The following is a 16681-nucleotide window of genomic DNA, read 5'->3' on the forward strand; positions in this document are numbered from 1 at the left end:
TCACGCCTTTATTTTCAAATTAAAGTGCAACAAACCATACCCTGGCTATACATCTTCTTTTTATTATTCATACAAATTAATGTTACTTCAATGTCTAGGGAAAGGACAGGGAAAAGGGGGTGCTGCGCCTCACTGTAAGAAAAGGCAGCAAGTGGTTGAAGTCCCGGATTCCTGTGACCTCCCACTCCCACTCAGCCCTCCACACAGCAGAGCGTGAGAGCGGTGAGGGCAGGGACCACACTCACTCGGCCCACCTCGTAGCCCAGAGTCAGCGCTTCCGACATTTTCCCAGCGAATGAACGGATCTGTGACAAACGAATGGAGACAGAGACCCATGTACAGAAGGGGCCTGGGGTAAAAATGAGGACGAGAAGGCACAGTGGTTTATTTGTAATTTTCCTAGTTGTGTTTTCGCTCCAAGACTTCAAAATGATCTAGGATGCTACTCACATCTAGCACTGTAAAATCCAAAAAGGGAGGCAAGCCAGCCATCAAAATGCGGAAGTTGAAGTCTCCATGGTGAATGTTCAACAAAGAGCGTCACGTTCCACCAGGATCTGGGAGCTGGGGAACACGCGGGGAGGGACGATCAACAAGAATCCTCCCCCAGTAGCTGAGCACCCATGCGATAAGAACTGCTGAGGGAGAGCAGGAGGTCGCAGGAATCCAGGACTTCAACCAGAAGAAAGGAAGGCAGGAATGAAAGTGTTTGACCACTGACTATATTATTAACTTAATACAACAACCTTGCAGGGGAAGTTTTTCTACTTTCTTCTAGCGAAGTAAAATACACAAAGGTTTACCATCTTGACCATTTCTAAGTTCAGTAGTATCAAGTACGTTCACATTGTTGTGCAGCCTTCACCCCTATATACACCTGCAGAACTTTTTCCACCTTGCAAAATGAAAGCTTGATATCCACTAAATACTAACTTCCTCATTTCCCTCCCCCATTCTCAGCCGCTGCGATCGCCACTGTTCCTGTCACTGTAATTTTGACTGCTTTAGATACCTCCTATACAGGGGTCCCTTGGTGCACAAACTTCATTCGTTCCGGAAGAGATGGGACACATTCGTGTTCACGCAAGAAAGATGGCCCAGTCTTGTTCGTCATCCAAAGCAGAGTTCACAAACAAAAACAAAATTTCGCCAAATGCTTCTGTTTGCTGAACCAAATCATTTGCAAGCGGAAGTATTTGTGAATGGGATTCATTTACATTTAAAGTTATTACTGATAAGGAGAGACTTTCGTTGTTTTGATATTTGTTTTCAAAGTGTCATAGCTTTTTTGTTCTTTGTTGTCATAGAAGAAATCGTGCTATCTCTATTTTATGCTTAAGGAAGCTAAAATGTCAAGAAATCATGTAAACCACCTGAGCTTGCATAGCTAACAAGAGGCCGACTGGGAATCTTCAGGCTCCAGACTCCTCGATTCTTCTACATGATGTGTGCCCATGTGTTTCTAACTCCTGGGAAGATTCAGACAAGCATGCAGCACCGTCCTGTCTTGCTTGGCTCGGCAACAATCTACTTAGGGACATTAGACGGCACAAATGAATAAATGGACTCTTCCAGAAGGGCAAGGGTGCCCACCATAGCTGCCTATTGCTATAAGAACTCAGAGAAACTCTTTGTATGCTGCTCTGCATTCTATAGATGTCCGTGGTTGCTGGATTGTATCTCATGACTATATTTTATGTCATTTGAAGATAAATACAGAAATACAGCCCTGCTCTCTGGGATCAACTCCTCCAAGAAAATGGAAGCAACCAAACAGTAAATGCTGTGCATACAATTAGATCCAGAATTTACCTAATGAAATATCCCTAGATTAGTAAAAACTCTTATTCATAAGATAGTTATTGCAGCACTTTTTATGACAGTGAAATGGTAAAAGAAATACAAAGATGCAATGATAAGCTATATTTTTTTTTTCCGGTACCAGGAATAGAACTCAGGTCCTTGTACTTGCCAGGCAGGTGTGGCACCAGGGAACTACATCTCGGTGAAATATTATCCAGCTGTTTCAAAGTGATAAGTTAATGGCAGGATAGTTAATGATCTAAAAATATTCATATAGAAAGTCATATGTGTATATACACACCTGTGCATGCGGAAAATCATGTATTATATCTTTAAGCATGTATATAAGATGATCTCATCAAATATGGATGGAAATATAGTTATGAGTGTGAAAACCATACATGCCAAAGTATCGGTGGAACTTATAGGTTAATTGTGGTACTGTGGCCTTTATATTATCTTAATAATTAGAATTTTTTAGATTGTTGTATATTTGCCTCAGTTTTCTCTTTTAATTTTTTGTTTTTATTAGTATATGTTTGCAATGCATAATTATTACACTCATTGTGGGGAGTCGGTGTGTGTACAGAACACATCTGAATTATTTTCACATCCCCTCCCACTCCCCTCCCTGCCTCTACCCACCATTTTTTTTATCCTCTTCCCATTAGCAAAAGAAAAAAAAATAAATTTTATTTAAAGATGGAAGTAACATCAAGCACAAACCTGTCTTGAGCCATTATACTTCAAAGAAAGGTAATAATCAAGACGTAGAAAGAAGATAAGTTCCCATTATCTCAGAGTTACCAAATGCACAGGCTGGGAACAGAAATGGAGCCCTTGACTGGAAATGGATCCTTTGCTTTCAAGGAACAGACAACCTAAAGGAGTGGGATTTATCTATAAGATGTAAAACATCTGAAAAAGCACAGCTCGGGCCTCTTGAAAGAATTGGAACAAAGAGATGTAGAGGTGCCTGGAGGTGAGGTAGTTATTCTCCCCTTCCCCTCTCTCTCAGCATGGACACATCTGCTTCATTCTTCCGCCTGTCCTCTGATTTTTCTACTGCTTAGAGGCTGGGCAAGTCCAAGTCCAAGTCCAAGTCGTTGGCAGATCCAGATTCACGGGAGAGAGATGACTGACTTAGCATTTACCATTCAGCTCTCATTGCATGACATACTACCCCCAAAATTTAGCATTACACAGTTTCTGAGTCCAGGGCTGTGGGTCAGCAGATTGTTCTTCTGGCCCAGGGCAAACCACACTGATCTTGGCAGGGGAGGGCAGCTGGGATCAGCCGTGGATATCCTCACCTGGGATGGCTCCCCTCTTTAGCGTCTCATACTCTGGCCAACTAGGTAGGATATTTACAATAGAAGGAGCCAGGAGACATGAAAGGCCTCGCAAAGCTACTCTCAGAACCAGCATGTTGCTGCCACTACGTCCCCATGTGCTCTTGGCTAAAGTAGACAATAAGACCAGCCTGGAGCCAAGGGATGGAGGAACAGATTTCTATCTGTAGCAGCTGCAAACGCACATTATTAAGTAGTACAGTAACAGGGAGGGGACGAATGAGGAGTTCTGGTCATTTTTATAAACTGCATACAATCCCTGAGAAAGCCAGGCTGCCACCGGATCCATCTAGTAGCTGCATCGCATTTACGTTTGCACAGAACACTCTTGGTTGATGTGGAATGGGAAGAGAGAGACAGAGGAAGTGTGTGTAAGCTTTTCACAGTTTCAGCCTGGAAGTGATACTTGTGATGATCCCTCAAAGTCCAGGGCCAACACCAGCCACTTGGGCTCTGCGTTACAATAGGGTGACAGAAAAAAGTTAGTCAGTAGAGTATTTGATGAGCACAGCTGTCTCTTTTCTAGGAAGCAATCTAAGCACTAAACAACCTAATCACTCACAAGACCAGGGTCAGAAAGGTGGAGGGGCCTGTAAAGCTAGGGTTACCGAGCAAATATATGCAGATCAGGGCTAATAAAGGAATCAGAATTTACAGGAAGCCTTAAAGAATCCCTGGGGCAAAAGGCTGGGACCAAGGGATCAGAGTAAGCAGGAAGAAAACCCAAGTAGTCTGTCACCCAAAATCTCAGAAGCATTCCATCTAGATTCATTCAAAAGCTTCCTTAAGACCCAGATCATCCTACCAGAGCACAGTCAACCGAGGCAGCTACAGAAGGAGTTACAGGAGGAACTTAGTCCTAATGTCATAATCCAGAAAATGCAGCTGAACATCAAGTCGAAAGAGGAAAGGACTGAAGCCAAAAGGAACTGGGAAGGAGGGGTGCACTTGGGAATCTGTGAATGGGACCCTCCCGTGATTCACTTTACTTTATTACTGAGGTTGTGAGTTATGAGGAGGGATCAGAGCTCTCTCCTTTTGCCTAATGTCTGGTTACAGGGGTGGGAGGGAGTCTAACCAAAGCAGACTGGACACTGGAGACTTCAGAGGAAGACCCCCAATCTCCCAGTAGAGCTTGCTTCTCCTCCGCCATTTTTGTCCCCCTGGTCTTTCATTTGACCTTCGTTCCGCATCTGTCCCCTGCTACCTGCTTTCCCCAGTTTCTCAACCTGAGATTTTTAATTTTTGCAGCTTCTTTTCCTTGCAATACTTGTAGTAACCGGGATAAGTTAATTTATGAAAGGTACAATACACAATGTATTCATTGCATTGGTGAAAAGTCTCCTTTAATCTCCTACCTCAGATTCCTAAGTGATAAAGTGGTTTATGATTCACAGGAAGTTCAAGAATGCCCTCTGGGAAGGTCGCCATGCCCAACTCCAGACACGTTTCCATCCTTGGTCCAGGCACCACACCGCGTTTGAGGAGAAATGGAAGAAAGGAAAGCTTGCTTAACCTGTTGCTCATTTCTTTGCAGGTCAGTGGGACTATGTACAACACTGGAAGACATGTGTCCCTCCGCCTGGACAAGGAGCACTTGGTCAACATATCAGGAGGGCCCATGACATACAGCCACCGGCTGGAGGAGATCCGGGTACATTTTGGAAGTGAGGACAGCCAAGGGTCGGAGCACCTCCTCAATGGACAGGCCTTCTCTGGGGAGGTATGTAGCTCTATGGAAGTAGTAAGGATATAAGAGATGGTGCTTGCTTATATCCAAAGTGAAATAACAGATGGGAAGGCTTCTCTTGGATCTGTGAAACTAGAGGGTCTTTGCCTCTTTTCTCTTCATTTTCTGCATGTGGGCACAGACCTTCAGCATGTTCCATAACAGGCCATGGTGAAACTGAATATTTCCTTCCAGGGTATTGGTGCAGCTCTCTTGGGACTTGTGCCGTACTATCTCTGAAGCGTAATCCAACCCCAGACCTTCACCTTTCGTGTGCCTCTCCACTTACACGTCTCTGAGTCATCGGCCTCTCATGTTGCGCGTGCAAGTGTAGACTCCATAGTTCTCCTTTCTGGCAGAATAGGTCTTATTTGCTCAAAACTATAACATACTGTGAAACCAATGTCAGGCGACTAAATAGTTGGCCCGAGATTCTGCACAATAGAAATGCCATCATCGCATGCCACCATTCACAGTGAGTGTAACCACGTGCCACCATCAACCCGAACAAAACTCAGGCCAAAGCAGTGAGCCCAAACACAGTTTCAGTGATAGGAGGAGAGTTGCCACTGAAACACATGTCATCTGTGATGTGACACAGGACAGGCAGGATGTATCTAATTGGACTTTTTTACCTCCATTATACTTGAGGGTGAGCATCAATGAGGAATGCTTAAATACCACACAACTGTCATCCTGTTCAGTCTCAATGAATGATGCTGGGAAGGCCTTGAAACTAGAGAAACATGTATCTCGTGAGATCCTTTCATTTTTTTTTAATCAAGGTCATGATTAAACCCGGCGTTATTTTTAATGTGCTAAGGCCATACACTGAGGAACAGACCCCAACATGAGTCTATTAGACAGATTTTTATGTGCGCTCAAATTGCATCAGCAGAGAGCCTGCCCAGGGATCCAGCTAGTTACCAGGGATACAGGGGTTTAAAAAAGAAAAAGGGGGAAAAAAAGAGCTCCTACCACCAAGAAGCTCAAAGAGTGCTATATTCAAATCATTAAAGCATAATGCCATGCTGTAATGGAGCTGCACAAAGCCCCTGGCACACTCAAAGGAAGAAGTGACAAGTTTTACTTGAAGGGTTCAGAAGATGCTTCACAGAGGAGGTGCCCTTTGAACCGGGCTGTGAAAGAAGCAATGAAGAACAATTTTAAGAGCATCAGCTTTGGAGTCAAAGGACCCGAGTCTGTAGCTCCTGCTTTGATACTCACTAACTGTGTTATCTTGGGATGTTACCTGATACTTCTAAGGCACAATTTAGACACCTCTCAAGGTTATTTTAAAATTTAAGTGGGATTCCAGATATACTCGGTTGATGGGTGAAAAGAGAAAGCAGGAAATGAGGACTGGCATGAGAAAAGATATGTCAGAGGTATGTCAGAGCACTGGGTGTGGAAAACCACATCACCTTTTATCTGTGATCTATTAGTAATGGCTGCACAGACAATGGGGTTGAGCAAGCATAGAGCCTCCCTCCGGGATGTGTAAGGGAGAAAATGCTAGGATTGATTAGAAATGTCTGCCAAAGACAATCAGGTAACAAAAAGCTCCCATGAGTTACAGATCTGAGCGATGGCATAGCACAAATGACAGCAGAGAAAAACCCAAACTTTGAGAGTAACTGATCTGAATCGGAGAATATTCAAAGTTAGATAAACTCCTCCTTTTGGTAATACAGATCATTTTAAGATTTATAATTATTTTACATGTTGAGTTACTTTCTCATTTGTTGGTTTGCTGTTGTGTTGCTGTTACTTACCTCTCACTAAAACGTCATATCCTAGTGCATATCAGAACAGTTTCCCAGAGTAGAGATATTCCTGCTATTTAAATGAAAGAATGAAAAATAGATGATTACAAGGTTAAAAATCTTTAAGTTATAGAGTTCTTTGATGTCACTTATTTCTTCAATATATGGTAAGGATGCTTTGTAACTTATACAAGTTATGCTTTGGGGGTAAATGACTGCTTCCAAAATCCTTAAGGGAAATATATAATAATATGATCTGTTAGTATACTGCCCTTCCTAGACCTACCCCAGACCACAGGTATCAGGTCCTCCAAAGAGTCTGCATTTTACCAGTCTCCAGGACAGTCTAACAATTAGATCCCTGAAACCATCCATCAGCAGCGCCTTGTTAAGTGTTCCCAATAAAGAAAGCATTCAGTGATGCATTTCAACAGTGAAGAATGCATTTAACCGCAGTTGTGCATAAAAATAACTGGGATTCATTGTCAAAATATTTGTGCCTGAGTCCTTTACTAGACCAGGTGAATCAGTCTCAGAGAGTAGGGCCCAGGCAAGTGCATTTTTAAAACTTTCCCTGAGAGATTTTGGTTAGCAGCCACTATGCCATTTTTAGCTGAGGCTTTGACTGAATTTTCCCAGTTTTCTAAACAATGAAGACTTAACCGCACACCAAAGGCAGAAGGGTCACCTCTTGGTATTTGCCTCCTGGAAGAGGTATCTGGGGTGCTATATAAACCGATGGTACTTGGGGAACAGCCTCCAAAGCAAGATAGTCACACACATCGTTTCCCCAAAGCTAACGGAGCATCAGCCTCAGCCCCTGCAGTTATATCTTTCCCTGGAAGATAACATCAGTTGAATTATATTTCTTTCCAAGCTCTCAATATGAGCAGACAAAATGGTATGGATTAAAAAGTGTGGGCTGGGGATTTAGCTCATTGGTGCTGCCGCCTGCCTCTCAAGGTTCCAAGTTTGATCCCTGGTACCAATAAATAAATAAAAGTGTAATAAGGAGAATTTTGGAAGCTCTAAAGCAATGCTGTAGGGAAGCTCATTGGATAGGCAGTAGGCCTTTCAGGTATATAAAGGGCTCTAATGAGCAAGAAGAGTGTGGCATCTTCTGTGTAGTAGGAGAGAAAAGATCTCAGGCCAATGGGTGGGAGCTAGAGAAAGTCAGAGTTCTGCTTAATGTATGTGGTAGCAATGAGAGCTCCCCATCAATGCGATGAGTTTGGTTTTGAAAATAGTAAATTCTTACCACTGAAGTTATTAAACATTGAACCAAATTTGGTGTCTTCATAAAAGTGACTCACATCCTAACAAGCAGGTGACCTGTTCGCTTTACTGTACCTTTCGGTAATGACATTCGACATAACCTACGATTTTCTTCTAGAATTTTCCTCCACGTGGATTCCCCTGAGGGTTAACCTCAGTAAAAGCAAACATATATCACCCCATAGCTCAACTTTTTGTCACTATTATTATCATTTTGTGTTTCTTTCAAAGCCAACCTCGGTCTTGATTTCTGGCCACCCTTTGAGAGAACCCAAGTAGACACTTGTCTGGACAAAGCGTGTGTTTATTTTCCTGACGGTGAAGAACCACACTACCATCTGCACCATCTATCATTGCTGATCGTGATAAGTCAATTAATGCCAGGCATTCTCCTTGGCACACTGCACCAGTCGCTATCTGAAAGGCTATAGATTAATTGCAGTTTTGTCTAGTGAGGTTATTATAATTGATGGTAATCATTTGCTTTGTTTTATAAAGCTGCATGGATGTATGACACAGTCAGCAGCTGCATTTTTATAAAAATTTTTCATGTCCTACACGAAGAACTCCAGAATGCTTTGTTGGGGGTTGGTGATAAATGAGCACATTCAGGGACTCAAATGTCTCAATTTTTTAAGAAGAGAAAATTAACTGTTTTTAATAAGTAAGACCCTTCACTTACTAATCATGTCTAAGTGTTTAGATTAACATCCAGTATAAAGTAGGGTATTTAGGAAAAGAAACAAATACATTAGCCAGGCAAAAGATAATATTAGAAAAGAGTCGTGCCTGTGCATTAAGTTCTAATAGTGGGACTAGACAAGAAAAATATTTCTTATTTAGAAAAGATTGGACAAAGTTATTTTTGAAAACTGCTTTAAGTTTTTCTTTACAAAAGGGTAAAGGGGGACCCTGCAAATTGCACCAGCCACTTTGAAAGCTGTGTGTGGCTCTGATCTCTGCTGACTTTATCCATCTTTTGCGTGTCTATTTTTGCTTCTGCTGTGTGCTGAGCTCTGAGCTAAGTGTAAGCCAGAGTCTAGTATCTGCCCAGAGAAGCTTGAAATCTATTGAGGGATTCATCAACTGATGACATTACACTTCCTTCAAAATACTCCCCCTTACTTCAAACACACTTAGCCCCTTGTTCCTGGCACTTTCTGAAGCAGTTCTAGAAGACCTCGTTCGTGAATGTCTCTACTTGTGCTATTGTGGTTGCCTGGATGTCCTGAGTCCTGCAAAACTTATGCAGTCATTTTGACTTTGAGGAAGAACCAAAAGTTACATGATGCCAGATATGATGAATTAGGTGGATGAGGACATGCTGTAGTGTTTTTATTTGACAGAAACTGCTATAAATGGTTGATTAGTGAACAAGTGATTATCAAATATGACAAATGTTTAAATAAAAAATGTATTACAGGAAAAGACACATTGCCATTAATCCCCTCTAAAATATTCAAAATACCCCCTCTCAGTCTGGACACATGCATCCCATCATTCTTGGCAATATCTCTCTTACTGTAACAAGTTTTTTAATTTAATTATTCACTGTATCTTTTGATCACCCCTTGTATTTGAAGTTTATTCCAGAAGAGGATTAGGAAATAGCTCTCTTTGGATTATATTGAGGAAAAACAGATGACCAGCTGTGTATACAGACACTCTTGCTGGTCCCTCTGAGGATGGGGTAGAGGCACTGACCTTTCTAGAATTCAGCCTCTGAAGTCTCCAATCCTGCTCAAAACACCTATGAGAGAGGGGAAAGACCCCAGCTGTCACTATGGTGATGCTGATTAGATTTGTTAATTAAAAAGTGGGACTGGAAGTCACATGTAAAATATAGAGGTGGTTTTGTTTTCCCCTTTTGGGTGGCTCTGAACCAGAAAAGAGAAAACTACCTTAGAATCAACAACTGAGACCTAACAATAGAAAATGTAGGCCTCGTCCAATTACTTGCATCCTTGAGAAACTGGTGTCATTACAGCAGCGCAGGGTTGAAGGAATAAGCAACCACCACCAAATGGTCCCTAAGCGTTCCAGGGTGTGGAAAGCTCTGAGGGGCACCAGCCAAGAACCAGGGCCCAGTGCGTGGCTGGGGTGGGATGGATGCTCAGGTGAGCGACTCAACTCTCTGCTGTGTGGCTGAGACCTCTCGGTAGAGATGCTTCACCAAAACAACCGGAGATGGAGGGGAAATGAGAACTGGGATGTTTAAGCAAAGCAGGCGGAGAACCCCTGAGGAAGTGCACTATGTGTGTCACAAAAAGCCGCTCCCCGCCTCTCCCTATCCCTCCTCCACCTCAGTTCCCCTGTTAGGGCTTCCCAGCCAGGCAGCACTTGACTTTCAGAGAAACCTGTGTATTCCTTTGCTACAGAACTTTGCGTTCCATAACGGATGGCCAAGCCCAATCCAGAAGCTAATTTTTTTCTTTCTTTTTTTAGTGTATGTTTGCAGTACACAGTGATTGCATTCATCATGGTGAATGAGTACGTGTACATAACACAGCTTATTGTCTTCTCTCTCTTGTCGCCCCTCTCCCTCCATCTCTTGGTCTTCTTCCCTTTTGCAAAAGTTCTAGCTCGCCGAGTCCAATTAATTATTGTTTATTTTGCTTTCTAATAGGCTTTTTAAAAATAGGAGAAGAGGAAGTTTCAAAAGCAACGGAGACCATATGTGGCCTGAAAAGGCCATAATATTTACTACCTGGTCTTTAACATAAAAAAAGTTGCTGAACCCAATCTATGATGCTATTCATCAGTATAGATATTGTGACTTTATACCACTTGTATCAGAACCACAGATTTTTGTTGATGTGAATTACGTCTTTGTCACCTTGTATACTGCCGGGCGCATGAGAACAGCCAACAAAAGTTTACTGAATGAAGGAATGAATAGGAGAAGAGCTATTCATCCCTGTATGCCATGCACCTTGCACAGTGCCTGACACACAGTAAATGCTTTAGCAACATTTGTAGAATGAGCCAACCCATGACTGAGTCAACAACTATTAGTGTGCAAGGAACAAAAACCTCACAGGCTCTTTTTCCTTGGTAAATGCTGAGGTATGTTGCATTCAGGGACAAAACAGGAAATAAAGCCCCATTTCAACTGAAGGTGGGATGTTTGGATAAAAAGCTGCCCGAACCTTCATATTCCATTAGAAACTGGAAAAGAGGGGAAGTAATTTAGTTCATAATTACTCTTAAAATGTCTTCTGAGATTTCTCTGGCAAAGGAGTAAGCCTTATGAAATGTGATATGTATCTATAAAGCTTCAACCTAGCCCTGACCTAAATATATGATGAAAGGATTGAACCATTGTCACCATGAAGGAATTTCAGATCTAAGGGACACGGCAGAGATAAACCTGAATCAGCTCCTGTGCAGTTCAACCCAGAACTTGCTCAGTCACACCCAGTGGGGGCTAACAGATCTCACTGCTAATGCCACTGTCTACATGCTTTGTCATTTACCTGCCTCCATTTACCCAGGTAGCATGTATGGATTATCTATTCTATGCTACCGTGGGGGAAAATAAACAGGTGAAAATCCCTTCCCATAAGGCCTTTACAGTAGAGAGGGAATAGACCAGGCACGGATAATAAGCATAATAAGTGAGTACATGCTGTGGTCAGCTGGTATGTGACAAAGGCTGTAGCGGCAGAATAGGGCACATTAAGGGCAGCAGAGCGGAGGTAGTGAGTTCAAGTTTAAGTAGGGTGTGGGTCTCACAGGGATGACATCCGTGGAGTAGCCACGGGGACGTCCAGGTGGAGGACGGTCCAGGCTGAGACAGTAGCTGTACAGTGACTCTGAAGCTTAAGGAGCAGAGGTAGCTGACCACATGTGTGAGGTCAGAGAAGGGCAGAGCCGGGCATGCTGCAGAAACTGAGGGCTCTCTTCCCACAGCCTCTGCGTGGATGCCGGCTTTTACTATGAATGAGTCCAAAGCCTGGTGACATAGATTCTCTGATTAAACCGCGACAACACTATCTTGATGAAGTTGTTCTTGATGCCATTTCCTTCTTGCTTGGGAGGGGTGAGGGCCCAAGGACCATCAGAACAATGAAGGACCAACCTTCACCCAGACCTTCTGATTCACAGCACTGCTCAATACAGGTCAAGGTTCATTTGCAAACCTCACGCTGATGCTTATTTACCAATTCTGGGCTCCTGCACAACGGGGAAATCCAAAGACTGAAAAGCCACAGGATCTGCCCTTAAGGAGCCTCACAGAGGATTCTGTCTTCCCAGGCAGACTGCTAAGTCCCCGAAATCCCAGGGACTTTTCACGCATCTCCCCACATGGGCTCTGGGCAAATACTGCTGAACAAAGAGACCGAATGAGTAAATGAAGATAATTTAAAAGACTGCAGCTTTCAATGTGCCTAAAGTATGCCCAGTATATCATGGACTAAATTCTATAGTCACAATGACAGTCTAATCCAGTTAATGTCAATATTAACAGAAGTTCTATACTATACATTTTTTATGTTAAATTATTCACAAATTCAAGGCAAAGGAATTCTTCAGAGTACCTGGGAGGAGCAATGAGATCTTTGGGGGCCAGTGTGCTAGAATAATTCATTTAGATTCCTCATTTCCACCCTGTAATTACTCCCCGGATCAAACTAGGGAGCTTCTCTTTGGCAGTACTGAAAGCTAAAGCCCTGTACTGTGAGAGTCCTCCCAACTGAGTGAGCAAACTGGCCATTGGGCAGCAAAGCAAACAGAGGTTAGGAGCCCAGCTGGAGGCCAGGCATAATATAAACACACCAGCAAGAGGTCAATGACTCCGACCCCTGGATAGGAAGTTTTCCCTTTGGATGTTTTTATAATTACTTCTGGAAAGGGCAGCCCAGGCAAGTCAGCAGCTTTCTGAGTGGCCAATTTTATATGGACACAGCAGGGCAGCCTAAGAGAGAGGACACAGCATTTGAAGACAATCTGCTAACCCCAGCTTACCATCCTGGTGACTCCACTCACTCACATCCTAACACTGGCCTGGTCCCACCAGGATAGCATTGCAACCACCCCCTGCTCTTTGCTGCACTCTGATCTCTCCTTCTGGTGTTTCCTGTAAAACAAGGAGAGGAGTGTGGCCTTGCAAAGATGGTTTTAAAGACAGGGGCGGTTAACTGGACTCTGATCAGGGTTCTGACCTAATGTCACCATGGAGACAGTCACTGTCACCACTTTACAAGGGACCCATGAGTTCTCTGCTGATTTAGTAACCAGTAACACTGTAGTTGGGGTTGAGGGGAGGTGGGCACTGATCCTCACACTTCCGTGAACTAGCGAGGCTTTTAAAACTCATTTCCAAACCCACAGGAATAAAATCAATTGCAAAAGAAGATCTTGAGTAAAAATGACCTATTCCCTGCTGCTCTGATGACCTCTGTAAGTCGTTCAAGAAAAGTCTCAGAGTCTCCGTGAAAGATCCCACCTTCCCCTTTGTGACAGACTGGCTTTGGAAAGAGCCCAGAAAGAGTCAAGTCTACACAAAACTATAGGAACAAAGGAAAAATCATGGCAGAAGGGGCAAGAGACCTACTCACCGTCAGTGAGACCGGTGGCAGAATTGAGATCAGAACCTATTCTTCCTGAATTTTTCAAATAAAATTTACAATTCAACCCAATCCCAGATTCAAAAGGCTCTTTTGACTTAGTCACCCAGTAGAGCAAAGGCACCCCAAGAATCAGATGTCCCGCATTACTGAGCCAACCCTAAATGCCAGGTATTTATAGACTCGGCCTCAAAATAACAAAGACACTGGCCAATATATTTTACAAACATGAACAATGGCAAGCGTTCATGAGGAAGTGGACCTGGAAGACTGAAAATAGAAAAGGTAATGCTTTTGAGATCCTTCCTCAATACGAAAAAATAGTCCAACTATGGCATGAAGAACCAGAGGATAGAAGGGACACTTCTGTGTGGTTTGAATCTTTCCACTCACACTCTCCAATAATGCTCAGTAATATTAAATAGAAATAATCTAAATGATAATATTGCAAAACTAAATCATTAGATGTCTAGTCATTTCATTGCCCTGCTATCCAATTCAAAATAGAGCTGTTTCAAACTCCCAAATTCATTTGCTCTGACAGATCGATAAACTTTTGCTGAAACAAAGCTAATGATCTTGATGGTGCCGACTTAATTGCTCGCCAGTTGACAGATAATAAACAGACCTGAGAATTAAAATATGAACTAATTACTGTACTCAATTCCATTTACTTGATTTCATGTTCCATTAATTTCTTGCATCCTTTCTGGTAGAAGCCTTAGATTTATGGCCACCCCAAATGAATTGTGTCACTTAGTTGCCTGTGGCATGCTCCTGTTCAGAATCAGTAGGAAAGGGCAGAATTCTGGGCAGTAAATATTTAGCCGAAGCAGCCTCGGATATAGTAAGTGCAGGTAATTATCCATTCCCAAATACCAGCCAGAATCACCCACTATAAATCTATCCGCATCTCAGCACTAAAAGGGCAACGCTAGGATTACTCTCATGATTATTCATGGGATCTGCTTGTTACAGGCAGACTCCAAGAGTGGTGGCTGCTTTGGCTAGAAGGTGGCCAGAGGGAGGCAGAGACAAGCACAGGAAGAGGAAAGGTGTTGACCTCAGAGCCAGATGCTCAGGCCACCAGACAGAGAGCAACATTTGACTCAGAATGTCTGACCAGGAGACTTCTCTGAAGCTTCCTAGCTGTGTGATCTTGGTAAGGGAAGAGCTGAGTAAATCCTTTTACCTTTTTGGAGCCTCTTACATCATCAGACAGGGCCAATGACGCTGGTCCTATTTATGTGATGGTGTAATTGTACAATGTAAAAATAAAAGTTTTGTAACCCATAAACTGCCGTACAGGGAAGTCATCAACCAGCCTAAATCTTAGAACTCACGTAGTCCAGACCTCTTGCAGGTGAGGTATATGAGGACAATCACAGTGAACTGAGGTGACTACCATCATTGGCTGCGATTTGTTGAAGACAGACTGCCTCCCATGCATTACACTCAGGGTTCTGTCACACCCCATACTCACAATAAGCTTGTCAGCTAGCATGATTTTATATATAAAGAAAAGAAACCTGGGGGGGGGAGATTAAAGAGCCTGCCTTTAGTCATGTGGTTGGTACAGGGTTAGACTGGGTCTCTGATTCCAGCTACACACTTAGTGACCTTGGCCCTGTCGCTTTAACTCTCTGGTTGGTTCTACCTCGAAATTGTCGCTTAATCACAGGCAAGTCTATGCTCTCTAATCCAAAGTGCCCTTCCCTGAGATGATCTTTCAGCTCTTCCTATTTCTATTTTAAAAACAGCCTGCACTTTCTGTGGCTGTAAACTGAGACAGGAGCCTACTTCTCCAAGCAGGGTGGTAACAACGTGAAATGTGATCCAGCATCCGTCCGTCCGTGTGCTTGCTGCGGCCCATAGCTTCCTTCCCCTTCTGCTCCCAGAGGACAGCAACTTGGAAGTCACTTACATCTGTTATATTTTCTCTGTCATCTTTAAAATACACGAGGCAAGACATCCCATATATGTAAATTATAGAAACACATCTATTTCCCCCTGCAAAGCAGGAGAAACCATATTCCTTAGTCTCAGTGGTAGCTTGGGTGAATGTATTTTCTTGCCTTGAATCTATTTGCTGAGCTAGAAATTTCTGGATTTGGCCTTGAAAATGAATCCTGCAGGAGCTATTCGGCAAAATGAGCTTAGCCAGGAGGTTTTAAATCACACTCCCTGCCAGGAAGAAGGGGAAGGCCCTGCAATCACCAATATCTACACTAGTTTAGGGAAAAAAAAGTCATGTCTGCTTCAGGAAAAAAACAATTGTACATGGATCCAAACGGCCACCTCGGAACAGCTGCTGTTTCTGTGAGGTCCTTGGTGGGGAGTCAAGTGGTTACTGCCCATGGCACCTGTCTCTTTAAGGCCAGTGTGTTCCCACCTCAGGTTAGGAGCTGTGACAGCTGTGACCCACATGCCTGAGTGAGCAGCTGTTAATTGTAGAGGTGAGGGTTGGCGAGTAACTCATTCAGGTGCTGAACCCGGGCTCCACCTTCTATCTGTTGTGACCTTGGGCAAGTTGTTCAACCTCCTAGTGCTCATTAATGAACTTCCTCATTAGAAAGAGGAGACAAAGAGCGAGCTGTGCCCATGCTATACGGTGATTTCCCTCGGCTTCACTGTTAGTTTACATACCAGAAAATCAGCAATTTTAGCTGTACAAATTGATGTGATTTCACAAATACAGACACGCGAGAATCATCACAATTTCCCAAAAGACTCCCCTCACCCCAGAAAGTTCCCTTCTGACCTTCTGCAGCCAAGCCCTTCCCCCAGCCCTAACCCCTCGCAACTACTGATGGGCTACCATCATAATTATAATTTTCCCTGTTCTGCTTTTCACATCAAATTTTAGCTGTACAAATTGATGTGATTTCACAAATACAGACACGCGAGAATCATCACAATTTCCCAAAAGACTCCCCTCACCCCAGAAAGTTCCCTTCTGACCTTCTGCAGCCAAGCCCTTCCCCCAGCCCTAACCCCTCGCAACTACTGATGGGCTACCATCATAATTATAATTTTCCCTGTTCTGCTTTTCACATCATACTGATGTACACAGTATGAAATCTTTTCTTTCTTTAGCATACAATAAATTAACGGGGGGGGGTTCTTCTGGGTTACACTTGTTTAAATTTTAATAGATGTGTAGAAGTGGAACCAGAGAGGATCAGA

The 16681-nt window shown here is 43.2% G+C and overlaps 1 protein-coding gene across 1 annotated transcript in view; it reads left to right on the plus strand.

Annotated features, from left to right (window-relative positions):
* Positions 1-16681, plus strand: part of Ca10 (carbonic anhydrase 10) — a 476615-nt gene that overhangs the window by 375124 nt on the left and 84810 nt on the right. Inside the window, exon 4 of the mRNA XM_010620196.3 lies at positions 4693-4878. Coding sequence (XP_010618498.1) covers positions 4693-4878 — 186 coding nt within the window. The remainder of the gene's footprint in view (positions 1-4692; positions 4879-16681) is intronic.

The sequence above is a fragment of the Fukomys damarensis genome, unplaced genomic scaffold (genome assembly GCF_012274545.1).
Source record: "Fukomys damarensis isolate Sample0158 unplaced genomic scaffold, DMR_v1.0_HiC HiC_scaffold_13, whole genome shotgun sequence".
NCBI lineage: Eukaryota > Metazoa > Chordata > Mammalia > Rodentia > Bathyergidae > Fukomys > Fukomys damarensis.